The sequence below is a fragment of the Indicator indicator genome, chromosome 10, assembly GCF_027791375.1.
Source record: "Indicator indicator isolate 239-I01 chromosome 10, UM_Iind_1.1, whole genome shotgun sequence".
NCBI classification, from domain to species: domain Eukaryota; kingdom Metazoa; phylum Chordata; class Aves; order Piciformes; family Indicatoridae; genus Indicator; species Indicator indicator.
This window is the reverse complement of record NC_072019.1, coordinates 34,954,774-34,979,968: the sequence shown is the minus strand read 5'-3', so window position 1 is coordinate 34,979,968 and position 25,195 is coordinate 34,954,774. Positions and strand designations below refer to the sequence as shown.

General features: G+C 48.5%; 1 protein-coding gene across 2 annotated transcripts in view; it reads left to right on the top strand.

Moving 5' to 3' along the window:
• Positions 1-479: 479 nt before the first annotated feature.
• The window catches only part of CC2D1B (coiled-coil and C2 domain containing 1B), a 40,379-nt gene continuing 15,663 nt past the window's right edge, over positions 480-25,195 (top strand). For both annotated transcript variants that reach the window (XM_054384624.1, XM_054384625.1), the window contains exons 1-13: positions 480-568; positions 3,581-3,722; positions 7,854-7,969; positions 8,703-8,822; positions 9,921-10,058; positions 13,086-13,365; positions 14,319-14,440; positions 14,598-14,673; positions 16,735-16,845; positions 18,773-18,903; positions 21,013-21,085; positions 24,089-24,201; positions 24,929-25,115. In XM_054384624.1, coding sequence (XP_054240599.1) covers positions 503-568; positions 3,581-3,722; positions 7,854-7,969; positions 8,703-8,822; positions 9,921-10,058; positions 13,086-13,365; positions 14,319-14,440; positions 14,598-14,673; positions 16,735-16,845; positions 18,773-18,903; positions 21,013-21,085; positions 24,089-24,201; positions 24,929-25,115 — 1,675 coding nt within the window. In that variant the 5' untranslated portion in view covers positions 480-502. The remainder of the gene's footprint in view (positions 569-3,580; positions 3,723-7,853; positions 7,970-8,702; positions 8,823-9,920; positions 10,059-13,085; positions 13,366-14,318; positions 14,441-14,597; positions 14,674-16,734; positions 16,846-18,772; positions 18,904-21,012; positions 21,086-24,088; positions 24,202-24,928; positions 25,116-25,195) is intronic.

The window sequence follows — 25,195 nt, the reverse complement described above, 5'->3', positions numbered from 1 at the left end:
CAGGCGGTGGTTATTTACACGGCGCTCAGCCTATCCTTTCCGCCGGCTCCTCCCTGCGCCGGGGCGGGGAGCGCTCCGCGGGGGCGCGGGGCGGGCCTGGCCTGGCCTGCTCCTCCCTCACGCGGCGTCAGGCCCGGCGGGGAGGGGGAGTCCGGCTGCGGGCGCCGGGCCGGGCGGTGGGGGAGGGGAGAGCCGGGTGCCAGCCGCCGCCGGCGGAGGGAGGGAGCGAGCCAGGGAGGGAGGGGTGCGGCTGGCGGAGAGTGGCTGTGGGGAAGGCGGCGCTGGCGGGCCTGGGATGTGGGGGGTGATATTACAGGCTGTGTGCCTCCCTCCCGCCGGTACTACTCGATACCGGTGGGGTGCCGGTGAAAGCTGCAGGCCTGTGCGCAGCCTGCTCCGCTGCTTGCGTGCGCTTGGTAGTGCAGACAGGAGGGGATACTGACGTGCAGTTTCGTGTGCTCTCAGTCCCTTAGAGACAGTCCTCTGAAACTCATGAACCAGCATGCTTGGCAGAAGACCTAAAAAAAGCCCTCAGGCAAAGGGCCAGGGAGCTGCAGTTGCAAAGCAGGTAAGGAAGGTAAACGCCAGGGACAAGTGGTTGCAAAGCAAGTAATGAAGGTAAAGGCTAGGGACATATGGTTGCAAAGCAGGCAGGGAAACCTCCTGCTCCTACTGCAGGAGTTCTTGCTGTTGTTTTCCTTCTGGAATCTCCCATGTTAATAAGATATTGCAGGACTGTGAAAAAAGCTTGAAATTGTATGCTGCCTGTTTTGCTGCTTTCTTCTTTAGTGTATTCTTTCTTAAAGCAAGAATCTGATCTGCACCAGTGGAGGTCTTGCAGGAAGCCACAGTGTTGCAATGCTGTAGTCTTGGCATGAGACCTCGTGACTCACGCTTATAGTAGCTTCCTAGCCTAGCTATGTTGAGATTTAATAATAGTTTCAATAACTATATGGAAGCTTTTGTTATGCCTTTAAGAAGACAGAAATAAGATCTTCCAGAATATCAAATAACACCTTCAGAGGCACATGTGGGAAAACATTAAGGTGCTACAAGATAGACAGTTAATTTCCCAACGGGTAGTATAATTTTTTTCTTTCAACAGATACACTGATAAGCCAGTGCTTCCCTCCTGTAGCTAAAACTGAGCTTAGATGTGTCTGCATGCTGGGGTTTTGTTGTACTCTCTCTCTTTTGGTGTAATTTCATAAGCCTTGAGGAGACAAACAGCGTTTGGTTTTTTGACAAATATAGGAAATCAAAATCGGAAATACAGCCAAGGCAAAATTTTGGGTAAAAGAGGCAGAAAAGCAGAGTGAGAGGTGAAGAAAGTTAGAACCAGACTGGAACTTCAGAAACTTTTGAAGGTAGACTAGAAGCAAGTTACACATAAAAGACAGAAGGCTGTTCAGGGTGTAGAGAAATGATATGAGGACAGGCTGAGGGAGCTGGGGAACACTGGAACAGGTTGCAGGGAGGTGGTTGAGACTCCTTCCCTGGAGCCTCAAGGTGAGGCTCAACAAGACCCTGGGCAGCCTGATCTAGTTGGGGATGTCCCTGCTGACTGCAGGGAGGTCAGACTGGATGACCTTTGGAGGTCTCTTCCGGCCTGGACCATTCTATGATTCTAAATAAGAAAAGAGGGTGGATTAACATATTAGAGCAGGGAAGACAGCCAAGATCACCTCTCTTGGTGATTTCTTAGGAACTAACATTCTCCTGCTGAGGCAGAGTGGTTTAAACAGAGCTTCGTCATGTCACAGTTGCTCTGGTGTGCAGCGTTCCTCAGTAGGTGGTAGTATACAATTTAGTTCCTTTAAACAAGGGAGAAGGATAAAAAGTGAAAATGTCTTCCCCAAAAAGCCCACACTAAAAAGTTGAAGTGTAAATAAAGGATCTGATTAACACACTTTGCTCATTCAGTGCACTTAGATGTTCAGCCTGGCTTACAGCAGGGAGGACTGTTTCTTGAGACAGATGCGCTTGCAAATTAACTCAATCTAAACTGATTTTGTGTTATGGAGTGTATCAACTGCAAGGTTTTTATAGTTTCTTTCATTCTCTTTTACTAAACATTTCTTTAATGCTGTTTATTTATTGGGAATGTGCCTCCCTGAACAGATCAAGAGACTCGGAGCTGGAACCACTGGATTCTGCTCTGGATTTGGTTCCTTACAACCCTTGCTTCACTTTCTCTATTTGCAGTGTAGATAAAAACAGCTGCTGCCTGCTTCTGACCTGCCTTGTATGTTGATAAAGGCTCACCATTATAAATATTTCCTAATTAAATCTCGTCCTGACCTTCTTTCTGCTCTGTCCAAGGCTGCAAATGTGTTAGTTTTGTTCTAGGCAAAGGAGGTGGCTGAGGGAGAGGGTGGCCAACTGGTGTGCCTGGGGCCTTGCAGAATGGCAAGTAAACAAAGACCTACTGGTTTAGAATACTGGTCCCTGCAATCAGTGTGCCTCGGCTATGTTTTACGTTCTCCTGTGAGATTATAGAAGAGTTTAAAGAGGGGGACAGAATATTTCAAGGTAGTAGCCACCAGCACCTCTATTCCCACAGACTTAAAAAAAAAGTTGTTATTCACACTAGTTTATAAACTGACAAGCTTCTGGCAGCTCTTCAGACCCTTGGAGGCAAGGGGAGATTGTTAACCTAGTAAAAATAACAGCTGATTTTTTTTATTCCTTGCTTGAGAAGCTAAACTGCTGCCTGCTTGGCCTTGTGAAGACCAATAAACCAACAGGGGCTTGCGCTTTGGAAAGGTCTGAGGAAAGCCACTCCCCCAACCCCAGAGGATGAATCTAATTCAGTGAATTCATGTTTATAAAAGAGCTTAGCACCCTTTGAATAAGAATATTGTTATTCCTGGGGCAGTTAGTGCCTTGACTAGCAATATAAAATTTGAGATCAAATGGCGTTTTAGAGTGCCTTTTAGACAGACCTGAGAGATCTCCCTGATACTTGGTGCCTTGGGCATGGTTTGCAACAACTGGGTGATAGCTCCCCACTGCTTCATCAAGTTCTGATTCCTGTTTTTAATGGCATTACCTGAGGTGCTGCCACTGAGCTGATGATTCCGTGTATTCATGATTTGCAAACAGTCCCCCAGAAGTACAGAACAGTTCTGTACAAGGCAATATCACTTTCTCCAACAGCTAAGTGTGAAACCCCTGCACTGTGTGCATGCCAGGCCTGTGCTGTGTGAGCCATGGGTGAATTCTTTGGAGCTGAGCTGTTACAGACGTCCCCGAACTTCCCTGATGTGTAAGGCTCCGTGTGCCAGGCATTATCCTGTTTTACTTCCTTATCTCAGACTGTTAGATAGGCTTGATTTTAAGAAATCATTGATTGTGCAGGATTTTAGAGGGAGGATTTGTAGCTTATTAAGATTTCCTTATGTGGGTTCTAGGTGGCTGCTGTCCCTTGTTCTGGTGATGAAAGCGCTCTTGAGAGTGGCCCTTAAGTGCACAGAATGCATGAAGACATTTCAGTGGTGCAGGCACTGTGATGATTTGGGTGCCATGGCTGTTCTCACTGCAGGATTTGATTTGATTCTTCATTTTCCCTTGGCTCCAGCTGGGGCTGTTTGTAGATTTCAATCCTGAAGAGATGCTGCTGGGTGCAGAGGATGGTGGTGATGATGGGGACCTAGAAGCAGAGCTTGCTGCTCTCACAGGAGCAAAAGTGAAAGAAGGCAAATCAAAACCAAAAGGGAAAGGTAAGTCAAAGTATCTGGATTTTATTCATTGACAACCCAAATGATTTATTGATATTCAAAATTCACTGATTTATCTGAAATGATTTTCCATTACTGGTAGAATCTGAAATTGCAACTGCTCTTTACTGCAAAAGGCTGAGGCTGTTAGGACTCAAAAAGGGTAAAAGGCTTTTGTCTGTGTTTTCTCTTTAATGACTAAGTGAAAACATGCTTGTTTAGCACATGGAAAGTGTAGGATGAATTGGGTTTGACTCAATGATCTCCAGAGGTCCTTTCCAACCCCTAACACCCTGTGATCCTATGAATTGAAAGGGGAAATTGTCTCACGGAAAGGGTAGTTGTTGTTTGATCCTTCTGATTTTGTCTGAAGACTGAACTTACTGAGTAAACATTATCCTTGTAGTTACTTGGAGTCTGTAACCAAAACTGAATACCCTTCTAAGGGGGAAATCCTGGAACTGATGGAATTACTTGAATCCTGTGTCTTGTGCTAGGCAGGAGGTCAGAGTGTCCCTTGGAACGGATCAGTGCATTGTTGATATTTTAGTTGTGTCTGGTACCGCTTGCGTGCAGCACTCTGCAGGGTTGCTGTAATGCACTACAAATGCAGGCTGCTACTGAGGGGGACAGTCTCCAGTGAGCTGGTGTTACCTCTTTGTGGAGCTGCAGGATGAACTGGTTCAGCAAACTGATATGTAAAAATAAAACAGCTGTTGCTCTGCTGGGTGTGCAGCTGAAGCAGGTCCTTGATCTGGTTTTGCTACCTGTCTGTTTGAATGGTGCTGTGGCTGCAAGTGCTTGAGATGGGCCAAGGAGAGTAGCACCTGTCCTTGCTTGCAGATTTGGGAGCAGGTGCTGGAAAAAAGTTAGTGCAACTGCAGCCTTATTTGCAGCTCTGCAATACATTGCCTGTAATATTTGAAGGGACTTTGCCCAAAGCAGCAGACAAATAAAGACTTTAAAAACAGTTAGAAAAAGTGCACCATGATTGATGACAGAGTGAGATTGTGTCTAAATCTAAACTCTGAATCATTTCCACTCTTCAGATTCCAGATTGTAGTGAACCCTTAAAGCTGATCAGCATCATTGTGCTGGTAAGCACAACATCTGCCATTGGGCACAGGTTACTCATGGTTTAAACATGTGCTGTAGTGTTTTGAGGATAAGTCTCTGTCTCTGGAGGTCTTGAACTATTGTCAGCTTTTCTTTCTGCCTTCTTGCCCTCTTCATGTCACTCACTGTGTTTTTTCAGTCTCTATTCATAAGAGGGAAATAAGGTTTCTAAAGGTGTGTCATGGCTCATAAAACTCTTTTCCAGAATCACTTACAGCTGTTCTGTTTCCCTGCTGGAATTGGGAGTTTATAGATTAGAAGCTTGTGAGCAACTGAACAGCTGGCTCTGGGGACTATGAGACTCGGTACAGTGTAGTGATGAGGACATGCTGCATGCTGGGGGCAGGATGCAGGCCAGCTCGTGGGAAGGAGAAGGGTACAGTAAGGACAGAGGAGAAACATCCCCTGTGTGGACAAGGACAGGAAAAAGGGACCTGGTGCAACATATACAGTGCTCAGTTGTTGGCTGAGCACAACATCCAATAATTCACTCCTGAAGTGATCTTTTCCTCTGGCTTGAAGATGCAGCAGCAGAAGCAGTCCAGCTGCAACACCTTAACTACAGAGGTGTCTGCTGTCTGTGCCTGGTAAGTGCCAGCTGGGCAGCCACTCAGGTGTTTGAAATTGTAGCCCTGCACTTGCTATCTTACCTCACTGGAGTTGAACCAACCAGTCAAGGAGGTTTCTTGCTTCTAACGAGGGTTCTTGTAAGGACCACACCAATTCCCGAAGTGCATCTTTGGGTATGCCCTACTGTCCTGGTAGGGGAGTGTTGCTAAGGGTCAGACATGAGTAACAGGTTTGATAGAAGTACTGAATTACTGATATGGTAGAAGAGGTCCTTTGAAGAGAATCAGCTTTGTACCTGAGTTCACTTTCAGCTGACTCAGCAAATGCAGGGAACAGATGGGATCTGGGTTTAGCTCCATTCATCCTGGCTGTAAAGCTCTGTGCTGCAGATCTCTCTTTTATGCATGTTTACTGCCACTGGTGAGTCACAGTCATGTGTCTGCACAGGGAAGTATCAGAGGCATTTATGGGCACTGCTGGGATTTGTGTGCAAAGAATTTCACCTCTGAGAGAGTGTGGAAGAAGTTGATAGCTAAGGAAGATATGCTTGGCACAGCGTGAAGTAGAGACAAGAACCTGACAAGGAGGAGTTAAGTAGAGTTTTCAGGGTAAAGACCAAAGGCTTGAGGAGAAAGTGCAATACTGATAACCCAGAAAGAGTTGGAAAAGGGAGGATCTCATGGCATGAGAGCAGTGCTAAAAAGCAGTCAGAGAAGCAGAAGAAACAGCACTCTTCCTGATTTGCTTCGCAGTTCTCTGGGCCAGGGTTCTGCTGCTGCTTTTGGGCTCAGGACAAGGATGGTGCCTTGATTTGGAGCGTTCTGTTTCCATGTGCTGTGTGTGACTTTGCAGTGCTGTTTGATGCATAAATCAGAGTTTATCAGAGCAGAAAGATTTTGGTGTCTTCTTGCTGTCTTCAAACACGTAGGTAGTTTGCTGTGCTCCTTCCTTGTCATGGTAACAGCCAATGGCTTGGCTTAAGGCTTGTGTTTTGCAGCAGGTCTCTAAAACTGCTGTTGATCATCATCAGATTCAAATGATAAATGTAGACCTAGTTTAAGATGAGATAGATTCTTGTGCTTAAGACTCTAGAGTGACTGCTGGAATCTCAGCAAATACAAACTGCAGTGATGCAGTTGTAGTTTGCTTGGGAACTCTGAATTCAGCACTGTTGATGGTGAATGCTTTGAACTCTGTTATGTGGCTGTGTGTGCTGCACACATTAGAGCATATTTTTGGCTTGGAAAGGGAATGTAAACAGAGGTTTCAGTAGCAGGTGTGCTGGGATGTTTACTGCAAGTGCTGGCATCTCATGTATTGAACTGTGGGGCTAACTTGGAGATGTCTTTAGGAGCTAGAGTGCTTTTTAACTCACAGTAGTTCAGTGTGAGGGGAGAGGAAGAGGGATAGAACTGGGAAAGGGAAATTGTTGGCATTGAGGAAGGGATGGATGGATGGATGTGGACCACTTGTGTTCCATATCAAGTCAGAATTTTTTCTGTCCATTTGGGCCACACCAGGAGTGAATTACATTTTGTTAGGGTAAACTGACAGGGGACAAAGGACACAGAACAGAAATACCTGACAAGGGTGCTGAGTCCAAACATTGTTAATATGTACAACCATGTCATAAATATCTAGCATCAGCTTGAAACTTGTTGAGATGTTTATTCCTACTGGGAGCAGAGGCTGCTCCAGCAGTTCCCTTTCATGAATAGAAAGATTTATTCCTCAACAGCTTCTATTCATTTTCTCTCATGCCAGCACTGATTGTTATTTTAACTGAGGAATGCAGCTCTGACAAAACATCAGAGAACAGCAGCGTTCTGCAGTTTGTGATTGGAAAATTGAAGTCTCTTCCATATTGATAATGTTTCTGTTAGGAGTTGTTGTTGTAAATAACATCATGCAAATACTTAGGAGTGTCTTCAGTCAGCCTAGGAGCTTAAGGTGGCTTGCAGTTTTTCCCTGAAGCAGCTGTTGCATCCAGTCCCACTTGTCTGCCTTACACAGCCTGAAACGTCCTCTTGTGCCAACCTAGCACAGGCTGTCCGTGGCCCTGCTCCCACCATACCTGCTGGTCTAGCACAGTGATTTTGGTTTGCCACTCAGGCTCTTTGCAAGAGTAACCAGACATTATTGCTGTAGGTGAGAGCTGATTTCTGAGCTAGGTTATTGGGGGTGCATTCATTTTCCTTGTCTCATGCCTTGCCTGTGACTCTCAGAAACACCAGCATTGCTCTTCTCCTGGATGTCCATTTCCCCAGTCCTTGCCCTTTCTCCATGAATATCCCCTCCTTACCTGTGGCTTTGTCCTGTAGATGGGAAGCCAGAGGAGAATTCACTGCTCATGTTCAGCTGGTAGCAGCTCCTTTAGAATCTATATAGACCCAGTGACTGCATAACTGTTTCTTGGAGTTTATGGCTCCTTGTGCTTTCTTTTTGCAGCTCCTCTGCCCATGGATCATATTGAAAAGATGGCTGCAGAATGTATGAAGGACCTGAATGAAGATGAGGAGGAAGAAGCAGATGATGAAGACTTGGAGAAGGACACAGACCTCCTGGTATGCATAATAGCGTTAGCAAAAAGGTTTGGTGTGTCTTTGCTGTTTGTCTGGGGATTTTTTAAACTGCATTTAGCAGAATTGTCTTTCAGCTTTGTGGTGAGAAGCTAAAAATATTGCAGGAGTATTCTGGTAGGGAAAAGGTTTTGCAGGATCCAGCTTCACCCAGAGTAAGAGACTTTCCTAACTAACATTCTTGTGTTTGAGGGTCTTGGAGAGGTGATGGGAACAGCAGGAACCCTGTTCCATGTCAGCTGGTGAAATACAGCCAGGGACATCCTTGGAGTGGTGTCTGTCACTGTTTTGCTGCTGCCTCAAGCAGTGGTTGGCCTGAGAGAAAATCCTTCCTCAATTCAGTGAGGGAGTTGGTGGGCAGGGTCTGTGGAAGGGGTGCTGCTGACTGCCAGTGTCAGTAGGGGCACTTGGGAAATTCCAGATTTGGGGTTGAATCATCTTTGTGAAGGTGCTTCAGAACTTGAGCTTCACGCTTCTGTGGTGGTCCTGGAGTTGCAGTGTTGAGTGGAATCTGGCTTCCTGTTGAGAACACAAGAACCAGTATTTAGAAAAGCAAACACCAGCAACACAAAATGAGCAGAATATGAGATGTTGCCACTCTTTGTTTGGTTTCAAGGTCCACCCAAAGGCTGCCGAGCTCGAGACTTGATTTTGTTTTGTCTTTTGTGGAAACAGAAGGTGTAGAGAAGCCTTTTGTTGGCGTTTCCTTTCACTCTAGGCAGAACTGCAGGAAGTTCTGGGGGAGGAGGGAGAGCCGGGAAGCTGTGAGGATGAGACGATAGCGACGGAGCCATCCACAGCTGACCCAGAAAACGAGCAACCTGAGCTGCAGCCACAGGTAGGACAGAGCTCCATCTTCCTGACAGCTGTGCTCAATCACTGTGGTCAGGCAGCTTACATAGGGGTCACCAACAAGGATCTAGAGATCCTTGCCCTCCGAGGAAGGGCAAGCTGCACTAGTGCTGTCTCCTCTGTGGAAGCCAGAGCCATACTAATATTGGGTGAGTTTTGTGCTTTGTTCAGGGGGGGATTTTTTAATGTTAGCATAGAACTGAGGAGGTGAGCAATTGGAATGCCTTGTCTCTCACTACCCTGGAGCATGCAGACTGCATTTCAGGCTCCCAGAGTTGGTATCTTCCCCCTCAAGGTACTGAGCAGCATGCTGAAGTTGTGACACTTGTTGTGACTCAGCATTTTCGATGTCTTTGTGGAGTTTGCCTCAGCAGCAGTAGCTTTCTCAGCTTTGTTTGTCAATCCTCATGCAGTCAGATCCTTTGTTGGGTTACTGCCACTTGTGTGTTACAGACTGCAGAGCCCCTGTGCACTGGGCCCATTAATAACTGGGTGTGAGGGTGTTTCTGCAGAGGTAATGGCACTGATTGCATCAGCAGCCATCTGAAAGGTCTCTGTAGCTGGGGAGTGTTTGCAAGTAGCTACTCATAACTTTGCCTAGGCTGGTTTTGTCACTGAACCAATTCCAGCCTGGAGGAGGAGGAGAAAGAGCTTGAGTGGTAAAGCCAGGCTGAAGAAGCCCAGAATGGAGCAAACTAGCGTGTTTTAAAAAGAAAAAGTAAAGTTTTGCCAAAATACCTCTTCACACCCTCTGTTGTGTGGTGTGAGAGGCTTTACTGTTCTCTTCACCTACTCCCTAACCACATGGCTGCAGTCACCCTGTGCTGCAGTCACCCTGTGGCTGTGAGGTTTCTGGATGTCTCCACCCATTCTTCTCCATTACAGTTCTGAGAGAGAGCCCAGAGGTGGGTCCCAGGGCTGCTGGGGCGGTACAAGAGCTCCTCTGTTTCCCAGCCTGCCTGCTGCTTGTGCCCACGGGCAGGGGTGTGTGTGGAAGGGGACTGTTTGTGTTTCAGTGCTGTGGGAAAACTCATGAGGTTGGATGAAATCAGCTTTCTTGATTTGTTTTATTATTTTTTCTGAGACCACCTCACTTCCTGCTGTTACCAGTGAGCTGCAGCAGAGGATAGAGGAGAGGATTGAGAGCTACAGGAGAGCAATTTCTAATGCAGAGCAGTCAGGGGAGGGTGCCAGAATACGCCGATACCAAAGAGGCCTTAAGGTAAGCTGGCTTCATCAGGTGTGTGAGTGAGGGGGAGGCTAAGGCAGCTCTCCCAAGTGTATGCTGCAGATTCTTTCCAGATGTCTGTGTGTGCATCTGTTGAAAGGGGGAAGAAATTCTGGAGTGCTGCCTTGAGTTACTTCACAAGCATTTCTTGTTACTTACCGCCAATCTGCTGCAGCAAATACCCACATCAAGTTTAACTTCAGATGCCCTTTGGGTTGTTCCTGTTGAATGTGGTTAGTGGCAGCTGGAGGCAGGGGCTGTGGTAAATGCTAGTATTTTGAACATTTCCCTCTAGATCTGAGTTTGACCTGTGGTGGCTGTTCAGTTAAAGCAAAGGTTAGGAGCTTTCCTAACATCCTTCCAGATGAGCACTGCTGCCTTCCACAGACACTAACCTTGCACTTGGTTCTGTGAGACAAAGGAAGGTGGCACCCTCTCCCTGACTCTACTGGCTGTGCTAGGAAATGACCAGAAGAGGATTTTTTCATGAAGGCAATTACAAATTGCAGGCAGGAGCCATTCCTTCAGCTGTCTCCTTTCCAGCCAGGTGGTGTGCTTGTAGTTATCTGGCAGTGCAGGCTAACTTCCTTTCCCTCTGCTTTTGGCTGTCTCCTGCATCAGACAGCAGCCAGCTCTGCCTTGTTGAGCAAAGCTTTACAGCTCAGCAGGTCTGCTGAGGGAAGAATGTGATGTTTGACTGGCTACCTGGTGTCTTGGGATACAAAGGGAGCAGGGGAGGCCAAGCCCAGGGGAGGAGTGCATGAGAAAAAGAGATGTTTTGTATGTGTCCACTGCCGGCTGGCTCTGGAAGGAATGGCTGTGACTCTGCCTGAGCTTTCAGAGAGCAAGAGGGATGGGCAAAGCAGCTCACCTCGTCCAGGAAGAAAGCTTAGTGTGCTGTTTGCCCCTCCCTGTATTTCTCAGGGCTGGGAGTTTCTCTGTGCCTGGGTGGTGTAACCAAGGATAATAGACCTCACAGTTCCTTAATTAGCAAAGCCACGTGCCAGCAAGTACTGCACAGGTCTCTCTGGTGCTTGGTTCCTGGAACTGGGAACTTTAATCTCACCCTTTAATTCTATTTCCAGTTGTTTGCCATCCTGCACATGGGAAAGAGCTGTATGTGGGCTCCTGCACTGGGCTGATCCCCAATCTCACATGCAGCCAGCCCTAAATATCTCTGCCACTGTTCAGGTCAGACAGTGTCATGGCTGACCAGAAATAGCAGCAGCTCTGGTGACATTTTATTGTTGTCTTCTTTCTGTGGAAGATGACAAAAGCACAGCTTTGGTTTTGGCTTAGTGCATGGTGTCTTTGGTCTGGACCTCACAGCAGAAAATACTGAGGAAAGTACTGGTTGTGGCTGGGGAATGAGCAGCAGGTAGCCTGTGTGTGAGCTTACTGAAAGCCTCCGTGAAGATGATTAAGGGACTAGAACATTTCTCTTATGAAGAAAGGCTGAGGGACTTCAACCATTTTAACCTGGAGAAGGTTGAGAGGGGATCTTACCAATGCTTATAAATACTTTAAGGGTGGGTTTCAGGAAGATGAGGCCAGTCTTTTTTCAGTGGTGCCCAGTGACAGGACAAGAGGTAACAGGCACAAATCTGAACATAGCAAGTTCCATCAAAACATGAGGAGGAATTTCTTTACTCCAGGAGTGGTAGAGCACTGGAACAGGCTGGACATTTGAGGTGTTAGAGTCTTCATGTCTGGAGTCATTCAAAGCCCACCCGGATGCTGTCCTGTGTAACCTGCTCTAGGTGACCCTACTCTGGCAGGGGGTTTGGTCTGGATGATCTCCAGAGGTCCCTTCCAACCCCTATCACCCTGTGCTTCTTGCTGTAGCTCAGCAGGTAAAGCTCTATTTCCTGTGGTGATGGTTAATGGGGTTCCTCATGGCATGAAGTGGGTGTTAAATAGGCACATCCATAGGCAGTGACATTCCACAGCAGTGTGGTTTGTTATAAAGACACAAAATCCATCCACAAATTGGCTTCCTTGGTGGCTTTGTGACAAAGCTGAGTGGACCACATCAGCCATCCAGTGATTGTATCACAGAATGTCAGGGGCTGGAAGGGACCTCAAAAGCTCATCCAGTCCAACCCCCCTGCCAGAGCAGGATCACCCAGAGCAGATCACACAGGAACACAGCCAGGCAGGTCTTGAATATCTCCACAGAAGGAGACTCCACAACCCCCCTGGGCAGCCTCTTCCAGTGTTTTGTCACTCTCACAGGGAAAAAATTCTTCCTTATGTTGTCATGGAACTTCCTCTGCCTCAGCTTCCACCATTGCCCCTTGTGCTGTCATTGGGCATCACCCAGCAGAGCCTGGCTCCAGCCTCTTGGCACTCACCCTGCACATCTTTATCAACAGCAATGAGGTCACCTCTCAGGCTTTTCCTCTCCAAGCTACAGAGCCCTCAGCCCCTCAGTCTCTCCTCATAAGGAAGATGTTTCACTCTCTTCATCATTTTTGTGGCTCTGCACTGGACTCTTTCAAGCAGTTCCCTGAGGTCCTTCCTGAACTGAGGGGCCCAGAACTGGACACAATATTCCAGATGCAGCCTCAGCAGGGCAGAGCAGAGGGGGAGGAGAACCTCTCTTGACCTACCAGTCACATCCCTTCTAATCCACCCCGGGATGCCATTGTCCTTCTTGGCCACAAGAGCACATTGCTGGCTCATGGTCCTCCTTCCATCCACTAGGACCCCCAGGTCCTTTTCCCCTTCACTGCTCTCCAACAGCTCAGTCCCCAACCTATCCTGCTCCATGGGGTTGATGAGATGCTTGCAGTTATGCTCTTTGGGCCACAAGCCCTTCTCATTGCGTGGCTCTGGTAGTTGGACACTTTTCCCTAGCACTGAAGTTGGCCTTGAAATAAAATAAGGGCTGAAGAGCAGTGATCTGTAGTGATGTGTGTGATAGATAGGACCATGTGTAGGGGAATGAATTGTTGTTTGTTTTGTACTAGTACTGTGCTTGATGAGACTGCCTGTTGACTGCTGCTCTCTCTCTGCCAGACACTGGAGACCATGCTGGCAGCAGTGAAGAAAGGCAAGAAAATCAATGAGGCAGAAATGCCGCCTCCTGTTGCAACAGGGAAGAGTTCTGCTCACTTACCTCAAGCTGTAGGAGTGGAGCTAGAGAATTTAGGAGATTCAGCCAGTGTCCCACCAGAGAATAAAGCTGAGTCTGCTGCTGCCGATGATAGGCAGAAGACCTCTCAGGAGGAGCCAGTGCAGCATCTGGAATCAGAGTCTCTGCAGGGTTATGCTGCTCCTAGTCCTACAGTGGAAACAGGTACCATGATGTGATAGGAGGAGCAGTTGCAGCACTGTTGGTATTTGTATCTGCCTTGGTATTTGTACTGTGCAGCAAAGCTCTGTTTGTGCTGGAACTCCCCTCCTGGGTGTTTCAGGTAGCTGTCAGAGGGAGGCTGAATTTCTGGGACTGGAATCAGTTGTTGCCACAGAGCTCTTATCTTCACTGCATCAGCATCTTTCACTTAACTTTTTCTGTGTCTCAGTTTCTCCTTCAATATTGTGACCTGGAATTCTAAACTTTAAACTGTTTTTGAGATGCCAACTAAAAGACTTTCATCTGGGAAAAATGGGGTGGATAAAGTCATAGAATTGTTAGGGTTGGAAGGGACCTCAAGGCTCATCCAGTTCCAACCCCCCTGCCATGGGCAGGGACACCTCACACTGCATCAGTGTGTGTTGCTCAGAGCCACATCCAGCCTGGCCTTAAAAACCTCCATATGATAGAATTGTTTGGCTTGGAAGAGACCTCCAAGATCATCAAATCCAACCATAACCAAACACCACCATGACCATTAAACCGTGTTCCCAAGTGCTGTGTCCCCAAGTTTCTTGAACACCTCCAGGAATGGGGACCCCACCACCTCCCTGGGCAGCCTCCTCCAGCGCCCTACCACTCCTGCAGGAAAGAAATCCCTCCCAGTCTCCAACCCAAACCTCCCCTGGCACAATTTCAGGACATTTCCTTTTCAGCTCTTGGTGCTTCTTACCTGCTCTTACATGGAATGCTTACATGGTTGTGTCTGGCAAAACTGGTCCAGGCTGGAGGAAAGAAGGACTTGTGTAAGATGGCTGTGTGATTCAGAGCAAAAGGGGACAAGGGCAGGTTTGCAAGGGTGGGATACAGGGGATGTGCAAGGGTGGGATGCAGGGGATGTGCAAGGGGTGCACATCTTGTGTGCTCCAAGCCTCAGCCTTGTTTTGTTCTCCCAGCTGAGAGCAGCAGCACACGAGCGTTCCTGCTTGCGAGGCAGAAGCAGTACAAATTAGCAGCTCTGAAAGCCAAGCAGCAAGGGGACCTGGAGAAAGCAAAGGAATACATGAAGGCAGGCAAGGTAAGCACACAGATCCTGAATGCTGACCATTGCCTGTGCAGCTCCCATGTGCACTGAGTGCCAGATACTCATTGTGATACTAGCAAGTCTTGGACACACTAAAATAAATCTTCTGGTTTGTTTGGTTTTGTTTTTTTGTTTTTTTTCCCTGCGTTAGAAATTTAATGTGGTCTTGGAAGCTCTGGACAGTGGCCAGCCAATAGACCTCCAGAATATGCCTCCACCTCCTGAGGGTAAGGCTTGTCTTACAGAAACCCTTTTGGAAATCTCTGTGCTGTAATGGAATGATTCTGCCTTTGATGGCAAACTGAAGATCCCTTAGGTGTGAGGTTTAACTGCATAATCAAATTAGAATCGAGGCTAGCAAAGGAGAATGAGGTATCATTGGTTATGTGCTGAAGTTCAAGTTCAGGTAGGTGTTGATGGCTGATACTCCTGGGGCTATAACTTTAGATATTGCCAGCCAGTAGTTTAAGTGGAAAGGAAAGAAGGGTGATGACCCATGCTGACAGTTCACTGGTATATTTGATGGTTGTGTGGATGGGCAGATGAAGAGGTTACCAAACAGATTGCAGTGCAGCAAAGGCTAATTTTTAAAGCAAGTTACTAATATTAAAACAAGTTACTGACATTGTGCTGGGTTAAGAACTGGCTGCATGGCTGTGCCCAGAGAGTGGTGGTGAATGGTGCCACATCCAGTTGGCAGCCAGTCACTAGTGATATCCCCCAGGGATCAGTGTTGGGCCTAGTCCTGTTTAATATCTTTATTGGTGGTCTGGACAAGGGGATTGAGTCCAGCATTAGTAAGTTTGCAGATGACACCAAGCTGGGAGCAAGTGTTGATCTGTTGGAGGGTAGGAGGGCTCTGCAGAGAGCAGCCAGGCAGAGGGACCTGGGGGTACTGGTTGACAGCAGCTGAACATGAGGCAGCAGTGTGCCCAGGGGGCCAAGAAGGCCAATGGCATCCTGGCCTGCATCAGCAATAGTGTGGCCAGCAGGAGCAGGGAACTCCTTCTGCCCTTATACTCAGCACTGGTTAGGCCACACCTTGAGTCCTGTGTCCAGTTCTAGGCCACTCAATTCAAGAAAGATGTTGAGATGCTGGAAATGTGTCCAGAGAAGGGCAACAAAGCTGGGGAGGAGTCTGGAGCACAGCCCTGTGAGGAGAGGCTGAGGGAGCTGGGGGTGTTTAGCCTGGAGAAGAGGAGGCTCAGGGCAGACCTCATTGCTGTCTACAACTCCCTGAAGGGAGGCTGTAGCCAGGTGGGGGTTGGTCTCTTCTGCCAGGCAACCAGTAACAGAAGGAGAGGACACAGTCTCAAGCTGTGCCAGGGGAAGTTTGGGCTGGATGGGAGGAAGAAATTCTTCCTGGAAAGAGAGATTGGCCATTGGAATGTGCTGCCCAGGGAGGTGGTGGAGTCACCATCCCTGGAAATATTTAAAAAGAGCCACTTGGTGCCATGGTTTAGTTGATTAGATGGTGTTAGGTGATAGGTTGGGCTTGATCTCAAAGGTCTTTTCCAACCTGATTGATTCTGTGAAGTCACTTTGATCCTTGTGAGAGAGGAAGTTTTTAGAAACAGATCTAGTATCACCACCAAGGCGTATTTGGTCTCTGCAATTCGGTGTTTAAAACCATTCCCTTCAGTAGAGTTTTAGTTACAGGATCTAAAGGACAGATTATTTTATTTCCATAAACATGAGATTTATGGCTCTGCCTTTCCAGCAGTTACAAACTGATCATCAAATGGCATTAGAGAGAAACTTCACCCCTGATACAATCTTGCCTTCAAAAGCGCAGGATTTTTGCAGGGGCAATTTTTGTAGTTTTCTGAGATAAGCAAAGTTACACAATGTCAGCAACTGGGGGATCTGACTGGGTGCTGTCACTTGCTTCCCTTTGGAACTATGCCTTTTGTTTCTAGGGTATTTTAGTCAATTAGCAATGGTGTTCACTCTTCCCATCTGCCAAGATACCAAGTTGTATTTTGAGGAGAGAGTTCTTAGAATGCTTGAACTGCCTTTTTTTTTCCATTTCTTTTTTTTTTTTCTTTATTTTTCTTCTCTCCTCAGGCAGCACTAACCTAAATTAAATCAGCCTCTGAGATTTTCTATTCTAAAGCATTTCTCTGAATAATGGGAGCCTTAGGGTTAACCTAGCCACATAGATGCTGTTTGGAAGGCAGAAAGCTTTCAGGAAGATGATGTAATTAAGTTGGTTTTCTGAGGGACATCAGTTGACTTTTGCTGTTCATGGAGCATGCTGTGAAACTTCTGCTTTCCTTGCTTTGCAGATCTTGAGAGCTTAAGGAACATGCAAGATGCATCCAAGCAAACAGTACCAGGTCCAGAGGGAAGTTCCCAGGATCTCACAACACCTGAACCTCAGCCCCGAGAAGCTTCAGGTAGGATTTCTGGGGTTCTGTAGCAAGCCATCTAAAGTAGCAGGGCTGCAAGGCACTTCCAAGTCTACCCCATCCCACTGAACTGCAGCAGGCTTGAGCAAACCCAGTTCATGTTGCTCAGCACCTCTGCTGGTCCCAGCCATGTGTGATGGGTTGAAAATTCCCCCCAACATTAAATTTGCCAGCCCAGCCCAGGTGGAAGCCAATGAAGCTGTATTTACAGGTAAAACTACAATCTACAATGCAATGTATATGTACAAAATACACAGGATTTGCAGTATTTACAGGTCTTTACAATTAATAAACAGCACAAGAACCCCCCTGGCCAAAAAACAGGGGAGCTGCTAGCTTCTCCCTCCCTTCCCCCCGCCCCACCCCTTACCCCCTTGGACACAAAGGGACAAGAGAAAAGAGCAGAGGCTGTACCCAGAGCCAGGCAATGGCCACAAGACTAGCTGCTGTCCCCTCTCTGCCCCATCGTGGCTGGAGGAGGATCCCAGTTCACTGCTGGTACAGGAGTGGACAGAAAGGTATCACTGGGCTAGGCCCATGGTCAGCACATGTCACTCCTTCTACCTGTCACCTCACGAGGTGCCATTCACCAGTGGTGCTCAAGAAATGTGGAAACTGAAAGGGGATGTGCAGGCTAAAGAAATCCAAGAAGAAATGCTGTTTCCCTTACTGGCTCGATATTTAGGACACTGGTTTAGGCTGTGCATCTTCTAAGCTCAGGGTTAGAGCTGCTTTTTCTTGCTTCTCCATGGCTGCCTTGCCCAAGGGGACACATGGATTAGACATCTCAGGTCTTCCTGTGCTGCTTGATAGTCCTTTTACAACTCATTTTTCTCCTCCAACTCCAGCCAGTGCATCTTAGCGTTTGGAGGACATCAACAAATAACAACAAAAAGACTAATGCCAGTGTCTAGAAAACTGCTTCTGTTCCCACAAACAGTAACCTGCCCTGGTGAGGCCCATCTGGAACATTGCATCCAGTTCTGGGCTCCTCAGTTCAAGAGGGACAGGGATCTGCTGGAGAGAGTCCAAGGGAGGGCTACAAGGATGACTGAGGGACTGGAGAACTTCCCCATGAGGAGAGGCCGAGAGCCCTGGGGCTGTTTAGTCTGGAGAAGAGAAGGCTGAGAGGGGATTTGATAAATGTTTCTAAATATCTGAGGGCTGGGGGTCAAGAGGGAGGGGACAGGCTCTGCTCAGCTGTACCCTGTGGAAGGACAAGGGGTAATGGATATAAACTATAGCAGAGGAGGTTCCACCTCAACATGAGAAGGAACTTATTCACTATGAGGGTCTCAGAGCACTGGAACAGGCTGCCCAGAGAGGTTGTGGAGTCTCCTTCCCTGGAGACTTTCCAGACCCATCTGGATGCATTCCTGTGTGACCTGTGCTGGATTCTGTGGCCCTGCTCTGGCAAGGGGGTTGGACTCGATGTCTGGAGGTCCCTTTTAACCCCTAACATCCTGTGATCCTGTGTGATCCTGTTATTTTGTTAGACTTAGCCAAAACAATGCAGCCAAGGTCAACAGAAGCAAGTTAGTCTCTCCCAGAGTGGAGAAGCAAAAAGAGATTGTTTTGTACAACTCGTTTAAGTCCCTTATCTCTCCAATGGAATTGTTTAGAACATTATTTTCCTTTTTTACACCCAACAGTGACTTATTTACATTTCACCACTTTCTGTTCAGGATCGGTGGAAAATTTCTCAAGGTACAGCCTAAAACTACCACACTGTTCCTCTGCTCTGCAGCAGTAATGGGAGCAGGAGTTAATAACCCCCGCTAGGAGAATTGTCTTCCTAGCAAGACTTTGCAGTGATGCTTGTGTGTCTGCAGCAGGCAAAGAAGGGCAGGTGAGAAGCAGCTTCATGTTCTGAAATCTGAATCCTGTGTCATTTCCTTGTCTGTCTGTCTCCAAGCTTCCCTACATCAGCCAAAGACGATGCTGGAGGCCCTGCAGCAGAGGCTGGAGAAGTACAGGGCGGCAGCAGCACAGGCCAGAGCCAGCGGGCAGGAGAGGAAGGGCAGGATGCACGACAGGATAGCCAAGGTAAAGAAGGGGTGACCAAGGTAAATGGGGGGTGAGGATGCACCAGAGGATAGCCAGGGTAAAACAAACACAGGGGGGTATGAGGATGCACCAGAGGATAGCCAGGGTAAAACAAACACAGGAGTGTGTGAGGATGCACCAGAGGATAGCCAGGGTAAAACAAACACAGGGGGGTGAGGATGCACCAGAGGATAGCCAGGGTAAAACAAACACAGGGGGGTATGAGGATGCACCAGAGGATAGCCAGGGTAAAACAAACACAGGGGGGTATGAGGATGCACCAGAGGATAGCCAGGGTAAAACAAACACAGGAGTGTATGAGGATGCACCAGAGGATAGCCAGGGTAAAACAAACACAGGAGTGTGTGAGGATGCACCAGAGGATAGCCAGGGTAAAACAAACACAGGGGGGTGAGGATGCACCAGAGGATAGCCAGGGAAAAACAAACACAGGAGTGTGTGAGGATGCACCAGAGGATAGCCAGGGTAAAACAAACACAGGGGGGTGAGGATGCACCAGAGGATAGCCAGGGAAAAACAAACACAGGAGTGTGTGAGGATGCACCAGAGGATAGCCAGGGAAAAACAAACACAGGAGTGTGTGAGGATGCACCAGAGGATAGCCAGGGTAAAACAAACACAGGAGTGTGTGAGGATGCACCAGAGGATAGCCAGGGAAAAACAAACACAGGAGTGTGTGAGGATGCACCAGAGGATAGCCAGGGTAAAACAAACACAGGAGTGTGTGAGGATGCACCAGAGGATAGCCAGGGTAAAACAAACACAGGAGTGTGTGAGGATGCACCAGAGGATAGCCAGGGTAAAACAAACACAGGGGGGTATGAGGATGCACCAGAGAATAGCCAGGGTAAAACAAACACAGGAGTGTGTGAGGATGCACCAGAGGATAGCCAGGGTAAAACAAACACAGGGGGGTGAGGATGCACCAGAGGATAGCCAGGGTAAAACAAACACAGGGGGGTGAGGATGCACCAGAGGATAGCCAGGGTAAAACAAACACAGGAGTGTGTGAGGATGCACCAGAGGATAGCCAGGGTAAAACAAACACAGGAGTGTGTGAGGATGCACCAGAGGATAGCCAGGGTAAAACAAACACAGGGGGGTGAGGATGCACCAGAGGATAGCCAGGGTAAAACAAACACAGGGGGGTGAGGATGCACCAGAGGATAGCCAGGGTAAAACAAACACAGGGGGGGTGAGGATGCACCAGAGGATAGCCAGGGTAAAACAAACACAGGAGTGTGTGAGGATGCACCAGAGGATAGCCAGGGTAAAACAAACACAGGGGGGTGAGGATGCACCAGAGGATAGCCAGGGTAAAACAAACACAGGGGGGTATGAGGATGCACCAGAGGATAGCCAGGGTAAAACAAACACAGGAGTGTGTGAGGATGCACCAGAGGATAGCCAGGGTGAAACAAACACAGGAGTGTGTGAGGATGCACCAGAGGATAGCCAGGGTGAAACAAACACAGGAGTGTGTGAGGATGCACCAGAGGATAGCCAGGGTGAAACAAACACAGGAGTGTGTGAGGATGCACCAGAGGATAGCCAGGGTAAAACAAACACAGGAGTGTGTGAGGATGCACCAGAGGATAGCCAGGGTAAAACAAACACAGGAGTGTGTGAGGATGCACCAGAGGATAGCCAGGGTGAAACAAACACAGGAGTGTGTGAGGATGCACCAGAGGATAGCCAGGGTGAAACAAACACAGGAGTGTGTGAGGATGCACCAGAGGATAGCCAGGGTAAAACAAACACAGGGGGGTGAGGATGCACCAGAGGATAGCCAGGGTAAAACACAGGGGGGTGACCTAAGTAAAATGTGGGGGTGTGAGCTTCCTGCAGCCAGCACAACCTCTGCAGTGAGCTCTCTGGCAAGGCAGAAATCATTTATGTCTTGGCCTTCTGTTTGAAAAGAGCTCCAGTGGGGAATGTGTAAAGTGTTTGGAGGAAGGAGAAATAGAGACAATGTACATCTTAGAGCAAAATGCTCTGTGTCCTGCAGTGCTATCCTGACTAAATGCAGATGGTTGGTAATTTGTAGTCAGCTTCATTTGATGTCTTACTGAGTGCCTTTGATTACAGCAATACCAGGATGCCATAAGAGCCCATAAAGCAGGGAGGAAAGTGAATTTTTCTGAGCTACCTGTTCCTCCTGGTAAGCGTGACTATAAAATGTCCTAACACCAACTCTAGCATATCTACTAGGCTCTGGAGGATTTGTGCAGGTATTGCCTCCTCCTGCAGTGGAACAGCTCCTCCTTTTCTCATTGGGTAGGCTGGCCTTGCTGTTTGGTGTTGTGGAACACTGGAACAGGTAGGTTGCCTGGGGATGTGGTTGGGGCCTCGTCCCTGGAGATGCTCAATGTGAGGCTCCTCAGGCCTCTGGGCAGCCTGATCTAGTTGAGGATGTCCCTGCTGCCTGCAGAGGGGGTTGGACTGAATGACCTTTGGAGGTTCCTTCCAACCGAGACCATTCTATGATTCTACTCATTAATATGCTCCCAAACTTCCACACTGGTGAGCAGTCCTGACTATTGACTGCCTGTTGGGCAGCATCACAACTTAAAACTGCTGTTTGTAAAGTGAGACAACTTACCCATAGGGAAGTGCTGAAAATGTCACCTGCCTGTCCTCTGTGCCAGCCCTCCCAGAGGAAAGAGCAGACCTGCTGTATGTTGGAAGGAGACTTCTGAAACTGAAAAGATTTGCCTGATATCTCCCATTCTGTTGACTCCCAGCAGGAGACTCAGGGCTCTGTGCTTAATTAATCATCTCCTTGGAACCCCTGACAAGCCAGATGAGTACTGCAGCTCTTGTGGCTAATAAAAGGGATCCACAGAGATGAGGCAAATGATGCCCCTGATCACACCGAGATGGTGACAGAGCCAGAAACCAAACCTGCCTCCAGTTACAGAGCACAGAACATACAACGCTGTGTCTGTAAAGCTGGGGCAACGTCCCCTGTGAGTGCTCCACCTCTGGTTTGCATGATGCCATTTCTCCCCCAGGAAGCATCATTCCTTTTACCTTGTGCCTGATGTGTCTTTGGGAAAGATGCACTTAGCCCTGCCAAGTGATGCCTGGATTTTGTAACTGAGAGAGAGGACAGGAGCCTCGTGGCTTTTGTCACTGCCAGGTGTGGCAGTGGCAAGCACTGTGGCAGTACAGTAGGCAGTGCCAGCTCTGTCAGCTCATGTACTGTTTGGAAGGGTCTCTGTTTTGAGGCTGTCCCTGAACAGCAGTTCAGCATCCCTTGCTCTAGAATGTGATCCATTCCTTGGTGAGCAGCAGTTGGTGCTAGAGTCAGGGTCTCTGTGCTGCACCTCTGAACACAGGGACAACTCCTTCACTCCCCTAGCTGCCTGTCTGTCAGGCCCTCATGGTGTACATGGAAGGCACCCACCAGGCAGTCACTGAAGCAAGCAGTGGGGTTCCAGTGGTCTGGCAGTGCACTTGTGTTCAGAGGTGCCAGCCTTGACCCCCCTGGAGACAAGGAATGCTGCTGAGGAGTGGCTTGCACATCACACAGGGGCAGCAGCACAGGGACCTGTGTTCTGCTTGCCTGCGTACCTTAAACTCATTCCCCTTAGCAGCCATCCCTAGCTTTCAGAGCAGTTCAGTCATCATTTCTTGGCACTCCTGCTGAGCCTAGAAACAAGAAAAGAAGTTCTTCAGAGAAAGAGAGATTGGCCCTTGGAATGGGCTGCCCAGGGAGGTGCTGGGGAAAGTGTTCCTGGAGGTGTTTAAGAAAAGCCTGGATGAGGCACTTAGTGCCATGGTCTGGTTGATTAGTTAGGGTTGGGTGATTGGTTGGACTTGGTGATCTTGGAGGTCTCTTCCAGCCTGGTTGATTCGGTGATACTACATATTAATGAGAGAAATGTCATTAGCAGACCTGTTACAGCAGTGGCTGAGTCTGGGTTGTGTGCAGCTGACACTGAGCTGGTAGTGTAGAAGTGAGAGAATGAGAGCTTATCTTCCCTCATCAGGCCTTCCTCCCATCCTTCAAAGGACACTAAAATCATAGAATCAGTCAGGGTTGGAAGGGACCTCAAGGATCATCCAGTTCCAAGCCCCTGCCATGGGCAGGGACACCTCACACTAGATCAGGTTGCTCACAGCCACATCCAGCCTGGCCTTAAACACCTCCAGGGATGGGGCCTCAACCGCCTCCCTGGGCAACCCACTCCAGGCTCTCACCACTCTCATGGGGAAGAACTTCTTCCTCATGTCCAGCCTGAATCTCCCCACTTCCAGCTTTATTCCATTCCCCCCAGTCCTATCACTCCCTGATAGCCTAAAAAGTCCCTCCCCAGCTTTCTTGGAGCCCCCTTCAGATACTGGAAGGCCACAATAAGGTCACCTCAGAGCCTTCTCTTCTCCAGACTGAACAGCCCCAACTCTCTCATAGGAGAGGAGCTCCAGCCCTCTGCTCATCCTGGTGGCCCTTCTCTGGACACCTTCCAGCATGTCCATATCCTTCTTGTAATAGGGGCTCCAGAACTGGATGCAGTACTCCAAGTGGGGTCTCACCAGAGTGGAGTAGAGAGGGGAAATGATGGAAGGAATTGTTCTTCATCCACTTCTCATTTAACTGCTGTGGTAGGTTCTGCTTTGTTTTGCAGCCTCTGCAGTGCAGTGAGTCTGCAGCAGAGGCTTGGTGTGTCACCCAATGCTGTGGTGGTTGTGTCTCTGGGGGTATCACTGGTTTTCTACTGGTCTCTCTATCAGCTGGGTGAGGCAGCAGTGAGAGGGGAAAGAGCCAGTGACTTCTGGTATAGTTCACTGTCCTTTTGTGCTGAGGAGGGAGGCTAAATTCTTTGGGGGTTTTGGGGGTGCCTCTGTCACCAAAGTCTTGAGGCTGTGAGATTTGCTGACTGGCTACCCATTGTTCGTGTTAGAAAACTGCTCTGGCATTGCATCATTTTAGCTTCATCCCTGTAAGCCTGGGTGTCTGTGAGAGATCTGATTGTCAGAGCACCCCTTGGACTTCCTCTAGCCAGAGTTTGTGGCCTTGGCCTCAGCCCAGTTAGGCTGAGCATGGCGGTGTGTGAGGTGACAGATACTGGAGGGAGAAGTCTTCCACAGGAAAGAAGGAATGGGGAAGGGACAACATAGGTCTGATGGAACTCTGCTTCTCTCTTCGGGTTCTCCTCAGGATTTCCTCCTCTCCCTGGGGTGGCAGCAGCAGATGGTGCCAGCACAATAGCTGCTGTTCTGGAAAGTGCCAACAAGCTGGCAAACATGGAGGACAATGAGGAAGAGGAGGAGGTTGGTACTGCTTAGGAGGAGGTGGCAAAGTGCTGTCTCTTGTGGCATACAGAGATGAGGCTGTTGGATTTACAGTCAAGCAGGGGTCCTGAGAGGAAACAAACGAAACAGAAGTCTGAGGAGAGCTCAGCAGTAACTTCACTTTGCATTACAGATGTTACTGCAGAGTCCTTACATCCAGAGGCTGGCTCTCAGAGCTGCCCTGTGGGGGGGGTTCTTTTCAAAGCAGACTTCAGATGCTGGGCACACCTTACATTGTTCAGAGTACTCTCATGCTGCACCCCAGTAGCTCCTGTGTTTGGGTTTTCCTGTGATGTTCAGCACCCAGGCAGCAGCAGCCTTCAGGCCTTCATTTGATGTCTTCGTCTCTCTGGATTTGGTTGCTGATTTTTGTGCTTTCAGCTGGAGTACTTTTAGGGGAGAGACTTCCTGGAGAGTGGGTTTTCTGCATGCATCTGGTGGTGCTGAAGTCACTGCCTTGTGAAACATTCCCCCTGTCCTGCTTTAGTGGAGGTTTGACGCTTGCACAGGGCAAGGACCTGCTGGCATGGCAGGGGCCATAAACCTCCACAAGTTAAAATCTGCTGGCTGCAATGTTATGTCCCCTCCAAAAGTGGTATCAGGAGGCTGATAGAGTGACAACCATGGTTGCTGGTGCATGAGATGCTCTCCCCAGCTCTGGAATAGTCTGGATGCATCTAATGGGAAATTGTTTCTGTTGTGCTAGAGTGAACCTCCGACACAGGCCCCACTTGCCAAGAAGCCAGCTCAGCTGCCTGGGAAGCCCACTCAAGTTGTTAAGCCAATTACAGTGCCATCTGCTGCAGCTGAGGAGAGCTCTCCTGAGCCTGTGAAACCAGCTACTTCATCCTCCACCCTGGACAAAGAGTCAATGGATCAGCTGCCTCCAGCTGGTAAGGGGAAGGGGTCATCACTCCCAGTGATCCAGGTGCAAGGGGCTTGCACTAGCTGAGTTCAGCACCTTGGCAAAGAC